Source organism: Felis catus, chromosome A2, assembly GCF_018350175.1.
Source record: "Felis catus isolate Fca126 chromosome A2, F.catus_Fca126_mat1.0, whole genome shotgun sequence".
Classification (NCBI taxonomy): Eukaryota; Metazoa; Chordata; class Mammalia; order Carnivora; family Felidae; genus Felis; species Felis catus.
Window position 1 is genome coordinate 136,101,003 of NC_058369.1, and position 14,519 is coordinate 136,115,521.

The 14,519-nt window shown below is 41.1% G+C and overlaps 1 protein-coding gene across 5 annotated transcripts in view; it reads right to left on the minus strand.

Annotated features, from left to right (window-relative positions):
- Nucleotides 1–14,519, minus strand: part of CTTNBP2 (cortactin binding protein 2) — a 172,832-nt gene that overhangs the window by 142,995 nt on the left and 15,318 nt on the right. Inside the window, 1 exon segment of one of the 5 annotated variants that reach the window (NM_001168695.1) lies at nucleotides 7,559–7,731. The exons of the other annotated variants lie outside the window; for them this stretch is intronic. Coding sequence (NP_001162166.1) covers nucleotides 7,559–7,639 — 81 coding nt within the window. The 5' untranslated portion in view covers nucleotides 7,640–7,731. 5 annotated transcript variants of the gene reach the window in all.

Below are 14,519 nucleotides of genomic sequence, written 5' to 3' on the forward strand. Positions count from 1 at the left end.
TCGGGAATTTCAACAGTCACAGCCAATTAGGGCCAGAAGATCCTTACCCATATCCTTTCAGAATTAATGGAGTCAGAACATTGATGGTTGCCAAAAAGCATTTAAAAGAGACTTTAGGCAACAGTGGCTTAATGTGCCCTTCAGATCTTTGCCCAAACTTACCAGTTACGGTGAGTATGTAGTGACCAAACACAAAACCAGACATGTTCTCTGGCACTTCCCACAAACATCAAGAGCATCTCCTCCAGTTTCAAATCTAGTGGGCCACCTACCCTACATGTGGATCAATGAAATTACCGCATGGGAAGGAGGTGAGATGCCTCAGAAAGCCAATGGGTTAGAAGGACTTAATTTCATCTGTTTGGAACTGTTTTCTCAGTGGTAAAATAAGAATCGTGTACTAAGTGATCTCTAGAGTCTCCCCCAGGTTCCAAATGTCCTGATTTGACAGACCATCAGGGTAACTGGATTACTAGACTGAGGAAATTTTTAGGTCATTCCACGAAGACTTTAAGAAACAATTTGAGGTCAACTGATTTTTCCACTTTGCTCTGAAGTTACAATGTAATTGTAATTTCCTTCCCAGTCTAATACAGAATGCTAATTAATTAACAAGGTGCATTTAGAACTTTTTATGTAAGCAAGATTTATGGGTTGGGGATGAATAAGAGGCATAAATAAGGGGAAAACAATGAAATTCATATTGAAATTTCAAGGAGAAAATAAAAATCTGAAGACTAGATCAGTTACATGAAAAAAATCCAACTTTTTCCAGGTACACAGAACATTTACAACATTAAGTAAATGTGAATTCAGCTAATTATATGGATTTTCATGATGAGAAGTACATTTTCCTGCTCTAAAATTATTTCAAGTCTCTGACATTACATCTTGCTTTGAGATTATTTCTCCTGGTTTCCCTCTATAGGGAGGAAAGAAAGTTACTGATAAAGTTTGCATACCTTTAATTTTGTTTTTCCCAATCCTTTGTCTTCTAATTCATCGGAATCCTATCTTTCTTGAGGACCTAGCTCAAATCCCACTTCCATAGGTCTTTACAGACTCTACAGACTCCAGAAATCTCTCCTTCCCTACAGTCTTACAGTTTGCACTATAACTTCACCAGTCAAGTAATCACATCCTGCCTTGTGCATTTCCTCATATTAAACTTACTCGTCTATCTTGATGCTCTATTTTCTCACCCCTACTAGAAATGTCAAAACGGCAAGAATATATTGCATCCTCACATGACGTTACCTAACGTGTATGCCCACCCACTTTTGGTAGAAAATGCCTATTTCACTCAGTATACAAACACAAAGCAGGTAAATCACATGTAAATAATAAGATACAATGTTATGGCCTACTCTAAGGCCAACTAAGTAACTGGTCAATCGTTTTCATTCATTGTTTCAAAAATCAATTCGAGTAATCTAAACTAGGGCAACTTGGCTGTGTGGCTTTAAAGCAACTTGGGGCCAGCTCTCCATGGCCTTGCACCTCAAATCAACCACACTGCCTGAGGTCTTTCCTGCAAGACAAACATCTGAGTATACTGGAAGGAGGTAAAACTGACAAGTAAATAGAATGACAGGAAGGAAACCTGGCAATGGATATAACCAATTTTAAGTAGAAGAAAACTGGAATGAAAAGCAGAAAAGTGGCTCGGTCAGGGGTGACAACCTCTAATAATTAAGCGCAGCCACCTCCCTTTCCCTCCTTTCAGATCTCTCAGTCTCCATTTCCTCTTTGGGGGGAAGGAAGGAAGGAAGGAAGGAAGGAAGGAAGGAAGGAAGGAAGGAAGGAACCACATCTCAGATAAAACAAGTGTCTATTTCCATTCTAACTCAGCTTTTCAATGTTCCATCAGCCCTACATAGCACTTCCCCACATGCGAACTAGCATCCAGATCCAATAACTGTCCCTTAAGAAGCTGATAATGCATTGAAGAATATCATCTTGATTATCTGTAGGTGGCAAATGGCAGCATGCTGATTTTCAAATGAAGAGGCTGAGACACAGACTGCTAAATGACATTCTTACAGTTACAGAGCCCTTCTGTGGAAGAACACAGGCCTTTGGAATCATCTTTTTGCCTCTTCAATGAAATACAAAAATGTCAAAACCAAATCATGTATATTCCACATTGCATATTGCATCATATTGTACACAGCATTAATATGATTTATTTTTGTACAAGTTACTTACAAAAGATTAACAATTTTTTAAAAATTCTTTGACCTTAATGTCATTATCACCTTTCTTGTACTTGTCCTCCATTTTTTTTTTCTTTACCTGACATCTAAGAAAAAAGACAAACTTCCTTTTTCATGTTATAACAAATCTGGCAAAGGAGTGCCAATAGAGAACAATACAATTGAATACATTCAAATAAAGTCCTATCTAGGGGAACCTGGGTGGTTTATTAGTCAATTAGCATCCCACTCTTGATTGCAGCTCAGATCATGATCTCAGGGTTCAGTTCATGAGATTGAACCTCGCCTGGGGCTCTGTGCTGACAGTGTGGAGACTGCTTGGGATTCTCTCACTCCCCCTCTCTCTCCCTCTCCTCTGCTCTCGCTCTCATTCTCTCTCTCTCTCAAAATAAACTTTAAAAAATAAATAGGGGCATTTGGGTGGCTCAGTCCATTAAGCCTCCAACTTTGGCTCAGATCATGATCTCGAAGTCTGTCGGTCCCAGCCCACGTCAAGCTCTGTGCTGACAGCTCAGAGCCTGGAGCCTGCTTCACATTCTGTGTCCCCTCTCTCTCTGCTCCTCCCCCACTTGCGTGCATGCACTCTCTCTCTCAAAAATAAACAAACATTTAAAAAAAATGTTTTTTTTAAATAAACAAATAGGGGTGTCTGGGTGGCTCTGTCAGTTAAGCATCCTATTTTGTATCATGTCATGATGTTGCATGAGTTCGAGACCCACATCGGGCTCTGTGTTGACAGCTCAGATTCTGCGTCTCCCTTTCTCTCTCTTCCCTTCCCCCACTCCTCTCTCTCTCTCTCTCAAAAATAAACATTAAAAAAATAAATAAAGTCTTTTCTAAAGCAACATGCAGATGTGCTTAGGTGGCAAAGTATATGGGGGCAGAAAGAAGAGAAACTATTCCATCTTTCCCAGGCACATTTACAGTTGAATTCTAGTCCCAGATTTCTAGGCATTTGCAGACTATTCCAAAGCCTTGCCTAACTGTCTTCCTGCCCAATCTTCCCTTTATTCCCCTTTTCCTGTTTCCAAACTTCCTTCCATTTCTGCCTTGACCCCCCTCAATCATCAGCTCCCTCCAAAACCCCAGTGGGTGATTTGACCTTGACTCTATTATAGAAAGAATTCAGGATGGGAGGGATGCAGTTACCATCTCAACCATTATTCTGAAGACAGAATCTAAAGGGAAAACTAACAGTGTTGGATATTAAATTTAAAAAATATATATACCTGTGAAATATCTGAAATGTCACTGAGAAAAGCAGTTTGGAAAGAGACAATATACAAATAAAAATCAGAAAGAACAACAACAACAAAAAAAACTCAGAGAATCAGGGTCATCTTTCAGAAACAAGAAAAGCTCTGTAACAGCTATAATGTTAATTACTACAAATCTCAGACCAGTTTCATGACATCCAGTAACACACAAAGTAAATTTCCTAATTAGCCAATCAAAATTAAGTATTATAACACAGCTTCCTGTTGAGTGTTCATTTTCTTTCTTCAGTAAAGATTAGTGAACACCTACCAAGTATGTGCCCGGCACAGCGCTTAACCTTTGCTTTCTTTTAGAAACAAAATCCATACAGCTTTTCTTGAAGGAGGCTGCTTGTCCTAGCCACAGCCTTGCTGTCCATAAGATCAACAGCAGATATTTGTAAATGGCTGAGTAAGTACTCAGTCTGTGAAACATTTTCTCACCTCATAAAGTTACATGAAACACAAGAGGATAGAACCAACTGGCAATCAGGCTGAGGCATGGATTCAATCACAGAGAAGACAAATGCTTCGCTCTAAACAAAACTGCTCCTGCGAGAAATGTAACAACAATACCAACAACAATAAAGTCAAAAAACAGGCACAAACAGAAACACACATTTACAAAGAAAAAAAGTGAAAAGCAGCATGTTGAAAACATCAGTTATATTCTAATCGTGGGGGAATATTTTAATCTATTTCCTCAACTTCTAACCTATCATTCTAAAGCACACTGTTGAGACTTAAGTTGAGCCCTGTAGGCTCGCGTTGGAAAGCCCCTCACATGTGCCCCAAGCCACCTTTCAAAGAATCCTAAGAACCAGCCACATGGCATACAGCTTCCTGCAGTCTCCACTTCCAAGTCCTCCTTCCATCTCAAGACCCAGCTCAAATGCCATCCTTCTGTGGAATGTTTCCAGGTCCTTCCACTAGGAATCATCTCCATGACTCTTCTTCCCCAGACTCCTAATATAAATTATTCATGCCTTTCATGACACCATCATGTCTGATTTGATTCCTTGGTATTTATCAGTTTCCACCATGGGAATGTGTTACTTCAAGGCAGCAAAGATGTTACTCATGATGCCACCATCTTGGTGAGTGGTCAGTAATGTGTTAAATCTGAATTATTCCCTACTTAAAAATTATGTGTGAAACTTTCAATTTCTATAGCTGCCATATAACTATAGATTTTTTTCAAAAGCAGGTTGGCAAAATTGGCTAAGAAAGTGCTTTCTTTGCGTTTACATTCAATACTGTCACCTGGAAAACAAAAATTTCCATGGTACTAGCTGGTTAATATGTTTAACATTACTATTTTGCATTTAATAAAACCACTGTCCAAGTTTTTTTCTTGTTACTATCACCATGACAACAAAAATTTATATCTACTTTTTGCATATTAGCTGCTCCAGAAAAGTCCAGAATGACAAGAATGTTGGTCGGTTTTCCAAACATAGCATTAAAAAGACCTCCATTTTCCTTTCACTCTTAAATTCTTTGGTGACAATAAAAAAGCAGGAAGATTTCTGTTTTCCATACTGCCTTATCCATTAGGAGTTATTTTCAGAGTAGAAATAGCAATATAGCCTATAAAAGTCATCACATTTGGCTAAAGCACTGAAAATAACCCAGGTCTCTCGCATGGTTCACAGCAAAGACTATTAATATGATCCTATTGAATAATGTAGCTGTTACCCAGCTTTACACTTGGGATGCTTTCAGGATTTAAACAGCTAAGAACAAGGATCACAAACTAAATTTAAAACACTCCACTGAAAATCACATTAAGCTGAAAACTATAAATTAAACTTGTCTCTAAGCAACAATCTAAATAGTCAAAACTTAGTGAAAACACTCACTTTCAAAAATAGCCTACTGCTTTGGAGTCTCCATTGGCTCATGACTGCCAAATGTACATATAAAAATGCATAATATGTAAACTAATTTGAAATGAAATAAATCTCTAAAATGAAAAAAAAAGTTCCCCAAAATGAAAAAAAAAAAAATTTAAGTTCTCAGTTGCCATGAACCCTAAATGCATAAATATGCCTTTGATTTTTAAGCATTAGGTAAGAAGCAGTTAAAATGACAATTATCATTCCTCAACCTAGCTTTAATTTAAAAATCAGTCTAAGTCAAGTAGCTGCTTTGGGAGGACCACACCTCATTAAATTAAAAGTAAAATGCCCAGTTTACTATACAATAAGCCATCATCAGAATTTTACTACTAAGTGTTGTTATTAAAAAAAAAAACACTATTAAACATCCTTATTGCATTTTCTAAAGGATTCTATAAAAATAACAAGTTTTACTTTCACAGATTTTTCATGGCTATTACCATTAAACACGGTGAAATTATAAAATCCCCACCTATCCACAATGAAAAATCAGACTCCTGAAAATTTTAAACAGCAGAAAGGGAACACTGACCTTAACACAAAAATCTGTCTGGTGTCCAAGATTCTGTTTGCAATCTAACCCAATAAAACTACAGAACAGCTACAGACCATAAATCAGATGTTTGTGTTTGGTTTAATCATCAGGTGAATAAATACTGAGGGTAACAGAAAGAAGCCTGTTCTAAGTCGATTAAACAAATTCAACCTTCCTGGGAAACAAACACACACACCCCTACCTCTTTCTTTTCCCTCCTACTCCTCTCCCCATAGCATCTCCTGGGGTAGAAGGTACCCAATCATTTCAACTTCCCAGAGAGGCTGGTGTTGTCTTAAGAGCTGGCTTCCTTATTGTATTTCACAAAGGGTAACTAATACACTGCATCACAAGAGAGCAGGTTTCGTTTGAAATCTTAAATTCACGTTTTCCAAGCAAATAATGAAAAACCAATTTTCCTAAAAGTTTCAAATTAAAACTTCCAAGTTTCACAAGTGGAAATCAGGAGCCCTCCTCCTCCTCCTCCGTTTTTCCTCCTCTCCCTCTGTTTCTCTTTTCCTCCCCAGGCTCAGCTCAAGTAGCTTCTTCCACCTCTCTCTCCCTCCAGAAAACCCCACGTCCAAACAGGGAAGAAGTTAAAGCAACCCAGATTTTTCACACCTGGCCCTGCCCTCTGCTGCTCGTGCACCGACTCTGCTTAGGAAAGAACTGAGGGGCCTCCATGCTCTCCTCTCGCTCTATCCCACCCGAAATCTCCGGCTAGGGCAGCGGGATCGCGCCAAGGGTGGGAGGCGCTCCCAAGGGCTGCCTTTCTTTGCAGCTCCCTGCAGCTCCTGCAGCTGCTTCTCAACGCCCAAAACGTTTCCACCCAGGAAACGTGGGTCCAGCCCTCCCCCAAGGAACGGGCTGGAAACCACCATTCAGTCTGTGCACGGGGATATTCTGGGGCCGAAAGTGGGGCCGGCGATGGATGGAAGCTCATTCGGCTTCCAGAGCCCAGCGAAGAACAATGTGTTGCCACTTAGGTGCTAAATCTCCACCTTGCCCGGACATCTTCTTGGGAAGAACGAGGACACCTTCCCACCCCTCACCAAGTGGCGGGGCAGCAGGCAGCTAGAACCCAAAGCTCCGACGCGCAGCGGGGGGCAGCAGCGCCCACAGCCGGGCACCGAACCTCTCTCAAGGGGCCTCAGGCACAGAAACACACACACACACAATGGGCATCCCACACCTGCCTGGCGATGACCCGTCTCCCCCTAGCCGCCTTCCGGGGTCCGCTGAGAGATGCCAGGCAGCCCCGAGACACTAGCCCTCAATCACGCGCACAGCGGGAGGCGAACAATGGGGGTCAAGTTCGCTTACAAACACACCCCAGCCCCCGCCCCTGGCCAAACCCCGCCGCAGCCGAGGGAGTGGGCGTAGGGGTCGCTCAGGACGCACGCTGGGAGCCCCGAGAACCGAGCGGACTGGGACTGCTTCCCGCAGGGCAGGGAAAGGACAAGAAGGGATCCTGAGCCCAGGCAGCCGCCTCACCCGCCTCGACCCGGGCTCCGGCCGTGAAGCACCGTGGGGAGGGGGCACCCCGGGGAGCCGGGGCTTGCGGAGCGCCCCAGGGGGGCAAGACCGGTGCAGCCGGAGCCCTGGCCCGCGTCTACACCCTCCCCGCGCCCACCCGGGGACCTCGGTTACCGCCGCCTCCGCCGTGGCCCCCGCCGCGTCCTCCGGGGCGCGGGAAAAATCGGGCTCGCAGCTCGCGCCGTCCGTCGCCATCTTCCTGCTCTAGCGGATCCGAATGCGAGCTCGGAGCGGCGGCTGCGGGTTCAGCCCTCTCCGCGCGGGCGGCGCTTAACCCGCTGCGGTCCGGGGACGCGGGCGCTCGCAGCCGGGCCGCCGCCGCCGGCGCGCTCCCTCCTCCCCTCGCCACCGCCCCCGCCGCCTTAACCCGCTGCGCGCCGGAGCGCCGCCCGCCGCCGCCTGGTCCCCGCCCCGCGGCCCCGCGCCCGGCTGCCCGCAATCAGCTCGTGGAGGTACGGAAAATGGGCACGCGCGCCCAGCCCGGGGTAGGACCCGAGGCGCAGAAAGGGGACCCAAGGCGCAGAAGGGGCAACCAAAGCCCCCGACGAGGTGAAATCAAAAGCCCGGTAGGTGATTCTCCCGGCACGGTCCCCACCGAGCCGGCGGTGAACAGACCGGATAAATGCCAGGCCTCCCGATTCTGAATTCTCTATACGGTCAAGAAAAGCCTTCACCTCAACCCCTTCTATGCCACCGCTAGGAATCACAGAAGGCACCCTTTTCTTCTTTCTTGGATTTGTTTGTTGTTGTTGTTTTGATTTTGGTTTTTTTGCAAGACTGCCATCAGGGCGTTTTTACCCTCCTGGCGTACATATCTGGCTTTGTTTTATTCTATCACTGCCTTTCGTCGTTCTCCAAAAACCGTCAACTCCCAGATCAAAATGTGTCCTGCCACCTTTTATTCGGTTGCATCCAGCCCCTTGGCCTATTCCTTTCTAATACAATCTCTTTTTCAAGAAAGGTGTAGCAGGGCCTGTTTTTGTTGTTTTTGACCCCAACTCTGGGGTATTTCTGAAAGACTAATCAAGAAATGTTAAGTGCCGTTCTTGTAAAAGGAAGCTCTCTACTTTTAAGAGAATCTAAGAGACCCCCATGAGATAGGACAACACACAGAGACACACAACACATGACTTTTTCCTAAAAATTGATTTTTATGGGAATTATACATCTCAGAAGATATATCAGGAGATGAGTTAGGCCCAAACTCTTAATTTTCTCTTCCCACATCTGATTCAGTTCCTACCCTTTCCTGCCAATCCCCAGGATGTGAAAATCTATCACCTTATCAAGACCATATGGTACAGGCCTTCCCAAATCACCAGATCTCAAAAAAATGTGTTGAAAGCACAAAATCAAATGGAGGCATTCAAGCTGTGTCTGAAAAAAAAAGTAAATTCAAACCACAACCAAATCCTGGACTTAAAATTTTGGAAGATGAATGACTGGAATGTTCAGTCCAAGGGTTAACAGATCAAAGCCGTTTTTTAAAATGGCTGACTCCTAATGAAAGGTTTTGGCACTTTAATTGCTTCACTTTCCACATTAGATCTAAATATGATCCAAACCAGGGCAGAGAATATCATCTGCAAAGGACCTGAAAAGGATGGATCAATATAATTGTTAAAAGTTCAGGGGCTCCTGGGTGGCTCAGCTAAGCATCTGACTTCAGCTCAGGTCATGATCTCATGGTTCGTGAGTTCAAGCCCCACATCAGGCTCACTGCTGGCAGCAAAGAGCCCTCTTCAGATCCTCTGTCCTCTTCTCTCACTGCCCCTTCTCCACTCACTCATGCTCTCTCTCTCTCTCTCTCTCTCTCTCTCTCTCTCAAAAATAAATAAACATTTTTAAAAAAAGTTCCATCCCAGAAGGGGTCTACATCAAGAAAGAACTTTCACCTGGAACCCTGGGGTTAAGGGTCACAGTCTTAGAAATCACCTCAAGGTTATCCTGTAAGCAGAGGTGATCATTTATTTACTGTCTTTGACTTTACTCTGATAGCTACTCCCTCTCTGAGTCCCCTGATTTCCATCCCTGTTTGTTACACCACTATCTTTTATCAAATATTCTCTCTGAAATTGTTCAATATTAGAATAAATAGACTCCCTATACGATGAAAGGAAAGCATTTGACAGTAAAACTTCAATGCTGAACTGATAGTTGAAACTTGAAGTTTGAACCCAAAACATTCCTTCTTTTCAAAATGCATTTTCACACATCAAAAGACAATGAATCTTCTTGACACTGACACTTGGTACTGATGTTCAATTACTACCAGAGAAATTAACTGGCTCCCTTATAGGGGAAAAAACTAAAATAATAAACTTCACTTAGGTGTTAAGAACTAGGAATATGACATGACAATATCTCTGAGAAGCAACTCTCATTTATTTTATACATGCAGCTCAATTTAAAAAAATCATTATTGGGAAGAAATAGCTTCTATGAGTCTAAATACAACTGAAGCAGAATCATCACAAAAGATTCAAACCCTAATTTCTTCCCTCTCACCTACCCCCTCTTTTTTTTTTTTTTTTTTTTTTTTTGTAAAATAAGAAATAAACAGTTGAAAAAAAAATCACACAACAGCACGTTTTCTAAGGGCCAAAATCCAAGACCTAGGAAGAAAAATAAACAGTGTTTTGTCCCTACCTTAAAGCTGCCACTGCCTACTGCCAAGGATTGACAGAATATCCCACCCTACTGCACAGAGGTAACTAGCACATTAGGAGTTAATTCCCTCACCAGTGGCCTGGCCCAGGGCTGCTTCTCTACCAGGAGGACACTTGCTGGTTTAAATTCTCTCCTGAGAATTAACTTCTATTGAGACTGCAAATTAACTCTTTCTGAAAGACTTTCTTTGCACAAAGACAGGCTCTACTAGAGTCAGATCGAATAGATCTGAAAGAGTAGTGACCTGATGGCTCCAGAAATTAAATCTTTTCAAGCTTCATTAAATAGCTTAAAAAAAAAAAAGACATCCCGGGGCTAGAGTGAAAATTTCTAAAAGGCAAGGGAAAGGAAAAGATACAGGAGTATAAGCAGGAAGAAAAGAAATCCCTAAACAAAAACAAATCATGATTTTTTAATTGGTAAATTTCTTTCAGCATTAAAATGGAAGGAGAGATACTGAATACACTGCAAACAGAACACTATTAGTTTCATTGTCTTCTCCTTTGAACATAATGATGTGCCTGAACTTAAAATTTTATGAACTTAAAATTTGACCCACTGACAAATGAATTTATTGTCAAATTAAAACAAATTATTTTCTGAACCCTGGAACGGAGGTGCTTGTGCTGAGCCATACTCCAAGATTCTGTTTTAAGACCAATGAAATGGGTCCTCCAGCTAGGAGTGCAGACTGTGGGGGGCCAGGGGAGCCAAGTGGTGTTCTGATTAAACCATGGCCTTGGCCTCACCAACCACATCCTCCAACCCACTAAACCAAAAACTCAGAGAGTTATATATAATGATGCAAAGGGATTCTTCCTTCCATGTGAAAAGGTAAAGGAACATACACATATCCTAAAACAGTTGCCTTGATAGAGCAAGAGAATTCTTTATTTCAGCTAAATGACAACATTTATGTGAACTCCAAAGAGCAAACCATATGTTATCATGTCTTAGTATTGCCAAATGACAAAATTACTGAGTAGCAAACCATTGCTGACTGTATCCGCAAGGCTATCGTTATACAATTTAAATATTCTAGGCCATGTTTATGTTTATCCCTGTCTACACCTTGGTGACCCACCTACAAAGCCCCAGGCCTTGACACTCTGAACTCTAACAAAAGAGGGCAAGATGAGCTTGAGTGTCCTGTATCTATCACATGGTTTTGAAACTAAGACATTGCCAGAAATGCATTTTCACATGACCTGACTACATTCCCTCATAGTCAACTTGTCATTATCTACATGTGCTTAGGCTCTTTGTGGATTTTACTCAGTAAATTTAATCCTAATCTAGTTAGCCACTCTTGTCAACAACCTATGGTTTTGGAAGGCCTCCTTCACCAACTGCAGTTGGTGTGTGCCAAGGGAATGCAAGCTAATTTTACCTAAGCTAAAGCGAAACGTAATTAGGAAATTAAATCTGCTAGGTAGGATACAAGCCAAAGCCAACCTAAATATATCATTATAATCATTTCCAGCCCCTTTTAACACCACCTCTAGCTGGAAATTGCATTTGGTCATTCAGTGCTAAAGCGATGTCCAAAAAGATTTTATTAAAGAGTTAAAGGTAAAGTAAGAACATTATTCCCCCGTCCTGTCACTCAGAACAGAAACTGGGGCTCCCAGAGAACAATGAATCAATGTTGATTCAGTTCCATTGAATGTTTTAAAAATCTTAAGCCATTACTTGTTGGTTTGATCTCTTATCTGCAGAAGTCATTAACTAGAGTAAGTTCTAGGGCAAAAGGTGTTTTAGTGCAAAACCATTATGGAAAAACAATTTTAACAAAGAAATCTGGACCACTGCTGCCCCTCATCCACCTGAATTGGAAATGGATCTGAATATTTCCGTTTATTCAGCCTCATTAGCAACCCCACAAGCCTGCAGTACGTAGTTACTAGGCAACCATAACGCATGGGGTGTTTATACCATTAGGCATCAATTATAACAAGCGTTATTTTTCTTAGAAAGTTTAAAAACTATATAAATAAGTTGTGAGATCAGACCCTTTTCTCATCTGATTAGGAGTATAGAGCTAGACATTTTCTTTTCATGGGGTATATATTGGTCAATTCAAAAGGAAATGCAAAATCAAAAAAAAACACAAAAAAACAAAAGGAAATGCAGTGTTTGAAGAATTACTAAGAACTAAAGATTAATGCCCTTAAATTTTAATAAATATGTAGATAATATTTATGATTGATTCAGTGATATTTACTTATGATAAAAAATATAGAAAAGCCATGAATATGTTATGTAGTTCTCCCATGTAAAAATGTGAAATAGCCCAAAATACATCAACATTTTCCAGGAAATCATAATTAATTAGCTGTACACTAAGTTAATGGAGTTTCAAATACCTTTGGAATTTTTGAGACATAAATTCCATCTTACACTGCCCAAAATCTCACTTGATGACAACAGTTTTTTTGTCCACCAAGACATTTTTTTGATTAAAATCAATTTAGCTCATTTAAAATTGCCTGAAAATGTGATGCCATTGTTTGAAAAGAAATAATAATAATAACATAAATATAAATACCAGAAGTTCTTCAACTAACCAATGAATATAAAATAAAATTTAATTCATAATATTTATAGAACAATGTCATGGCTAGACTTGGAGGCTTAATTATATATATGATTCAAGAACTGAAAGAAAAAAAGCATTAGTGTTACTATTTTCATCGTAGGGAAGGTGAAGTCACTTACAGAATAAAGAAAAATACTTCTGACAAATCAACATTTAAGTAGTCTAGAATGTTTTATTCTGGCAGTAAAAGAAATATTCAACCACTGAAGTACTTTTATGCTAGCAATATAGTATTTTTTCCTTATGGAGAAACAGAAATAACCACATACTGACCATTACTCAGAATCAACATCCATTTATCATTACACCATCTTTTAATGTTCATGATTTAGCCCTTTCAGCATTAACATCTTTGTTAAGAATAAATTCAGTTGGAAAGTGTCTTACTGCTACTTTTTGCTTCCTTCAGATCTGCTAAGGACCTTACTTTGTCAGTTTCAGTCTCCACCTCCTGACTATTGACCATCCAAAAGGGATGATGCCATTTGGTCATGAGACAACTTTGCTTGACATACTCTGCTTGGATCAGCCCTCAACCCCACCCTATGTGGCCACAGATACCAACTGGAATGGTGGTGGTGAACTCCCATTCCCAGAATTTAAGATTTGAGGAAGGAGCAAGGGAGAAGTTGACTGGAAGCTTCTCCCGACCCTCTGAGCTTGAGTAGTGGATAAAGGCACCCTGCTTACAAATACCACATTATATAGCTCTATTTCCTATAAAAAAATCATTTTGAGAGCTAGAGAAACACACAAAAGTGGAGTCACAGATTCAAATGTGAAAGGCAAAAGCAATAAAACCTCTAACAGGAGAATATTTTCATGAGCTTGTATATCAGCACATAAGTACTGACTTTTTTATTTAATCCAATTGATCAATCTTTTTCTAGTGTGGTTAGTGTTTTGTGTCCTGTTTATGAAATCTTTGCTCAGCTCCTTGGCCTCCCACATACTGTTTTGTGTTGGCTCTCTTGGAACTTCATCCTGTACATGCTCAGCTTAGAATTTAGCCTAAAATTTGAGAGGAAATCATGCACAGATTTTTTGGACTCTTTCTCTTAAGTTTCTTCCTCTCTGGGACTTTTTCCTTCAAGTCCCACATACTTTGGCAACCTTCAAATACTGACCTTTGTCTCCTTAGCCCAGTAAAACTCATTTTTCCCCAACTAGCCCCTACCCCCATCCCAGCCCTCCTCTCAAAAGTTATAGCCCCTCAAGTCCTGCCTGCATGTGTGACCTGCCAACACCTTCTACCAGTCATTTCATATATATGGTGTTTCACTTCTTTTTGTTGTTTTTAATAGGAGGGTTGACCTAATGCTAAGCACTCTGTCATGACTGGAACTGAAAACCACATGTACTTACTTTTAGAAGGAGTGTTTATAACTAACAAAACTTCCTAATGTTCCCTTGCCTAATTGGATTGTATCCAGGACCGTGTTATTTATTTTCTTATCCTGGGGTTGGGGGGAACCCAGCTGAGACTCTCCAGTTGCCATTGACAAACAGAATCCAGGCACCGATCTGCTAAGTCATCCAGAAACAGACATGAAAAACCATGTTGGCAATAAAGGATGACATTGCAGCAGTAGAATATAATACCATGATGTATAAATTCTATTATCAGTCTTAAAAATGTAGCAACGTGCCTTCTATTCTAGGGAGTAGTGTGCCTGATGACTTTCAGAAAATAAAAGAAAAATGAGAGATTGAAAAGAGGAAAAGAGGAAGAATAGAGTGAGGATGGCCCTAGGTTTTCCTTAGTTAAGGGACTGGTGGTTAAATGGATGTCTTTCAAAGAACAAA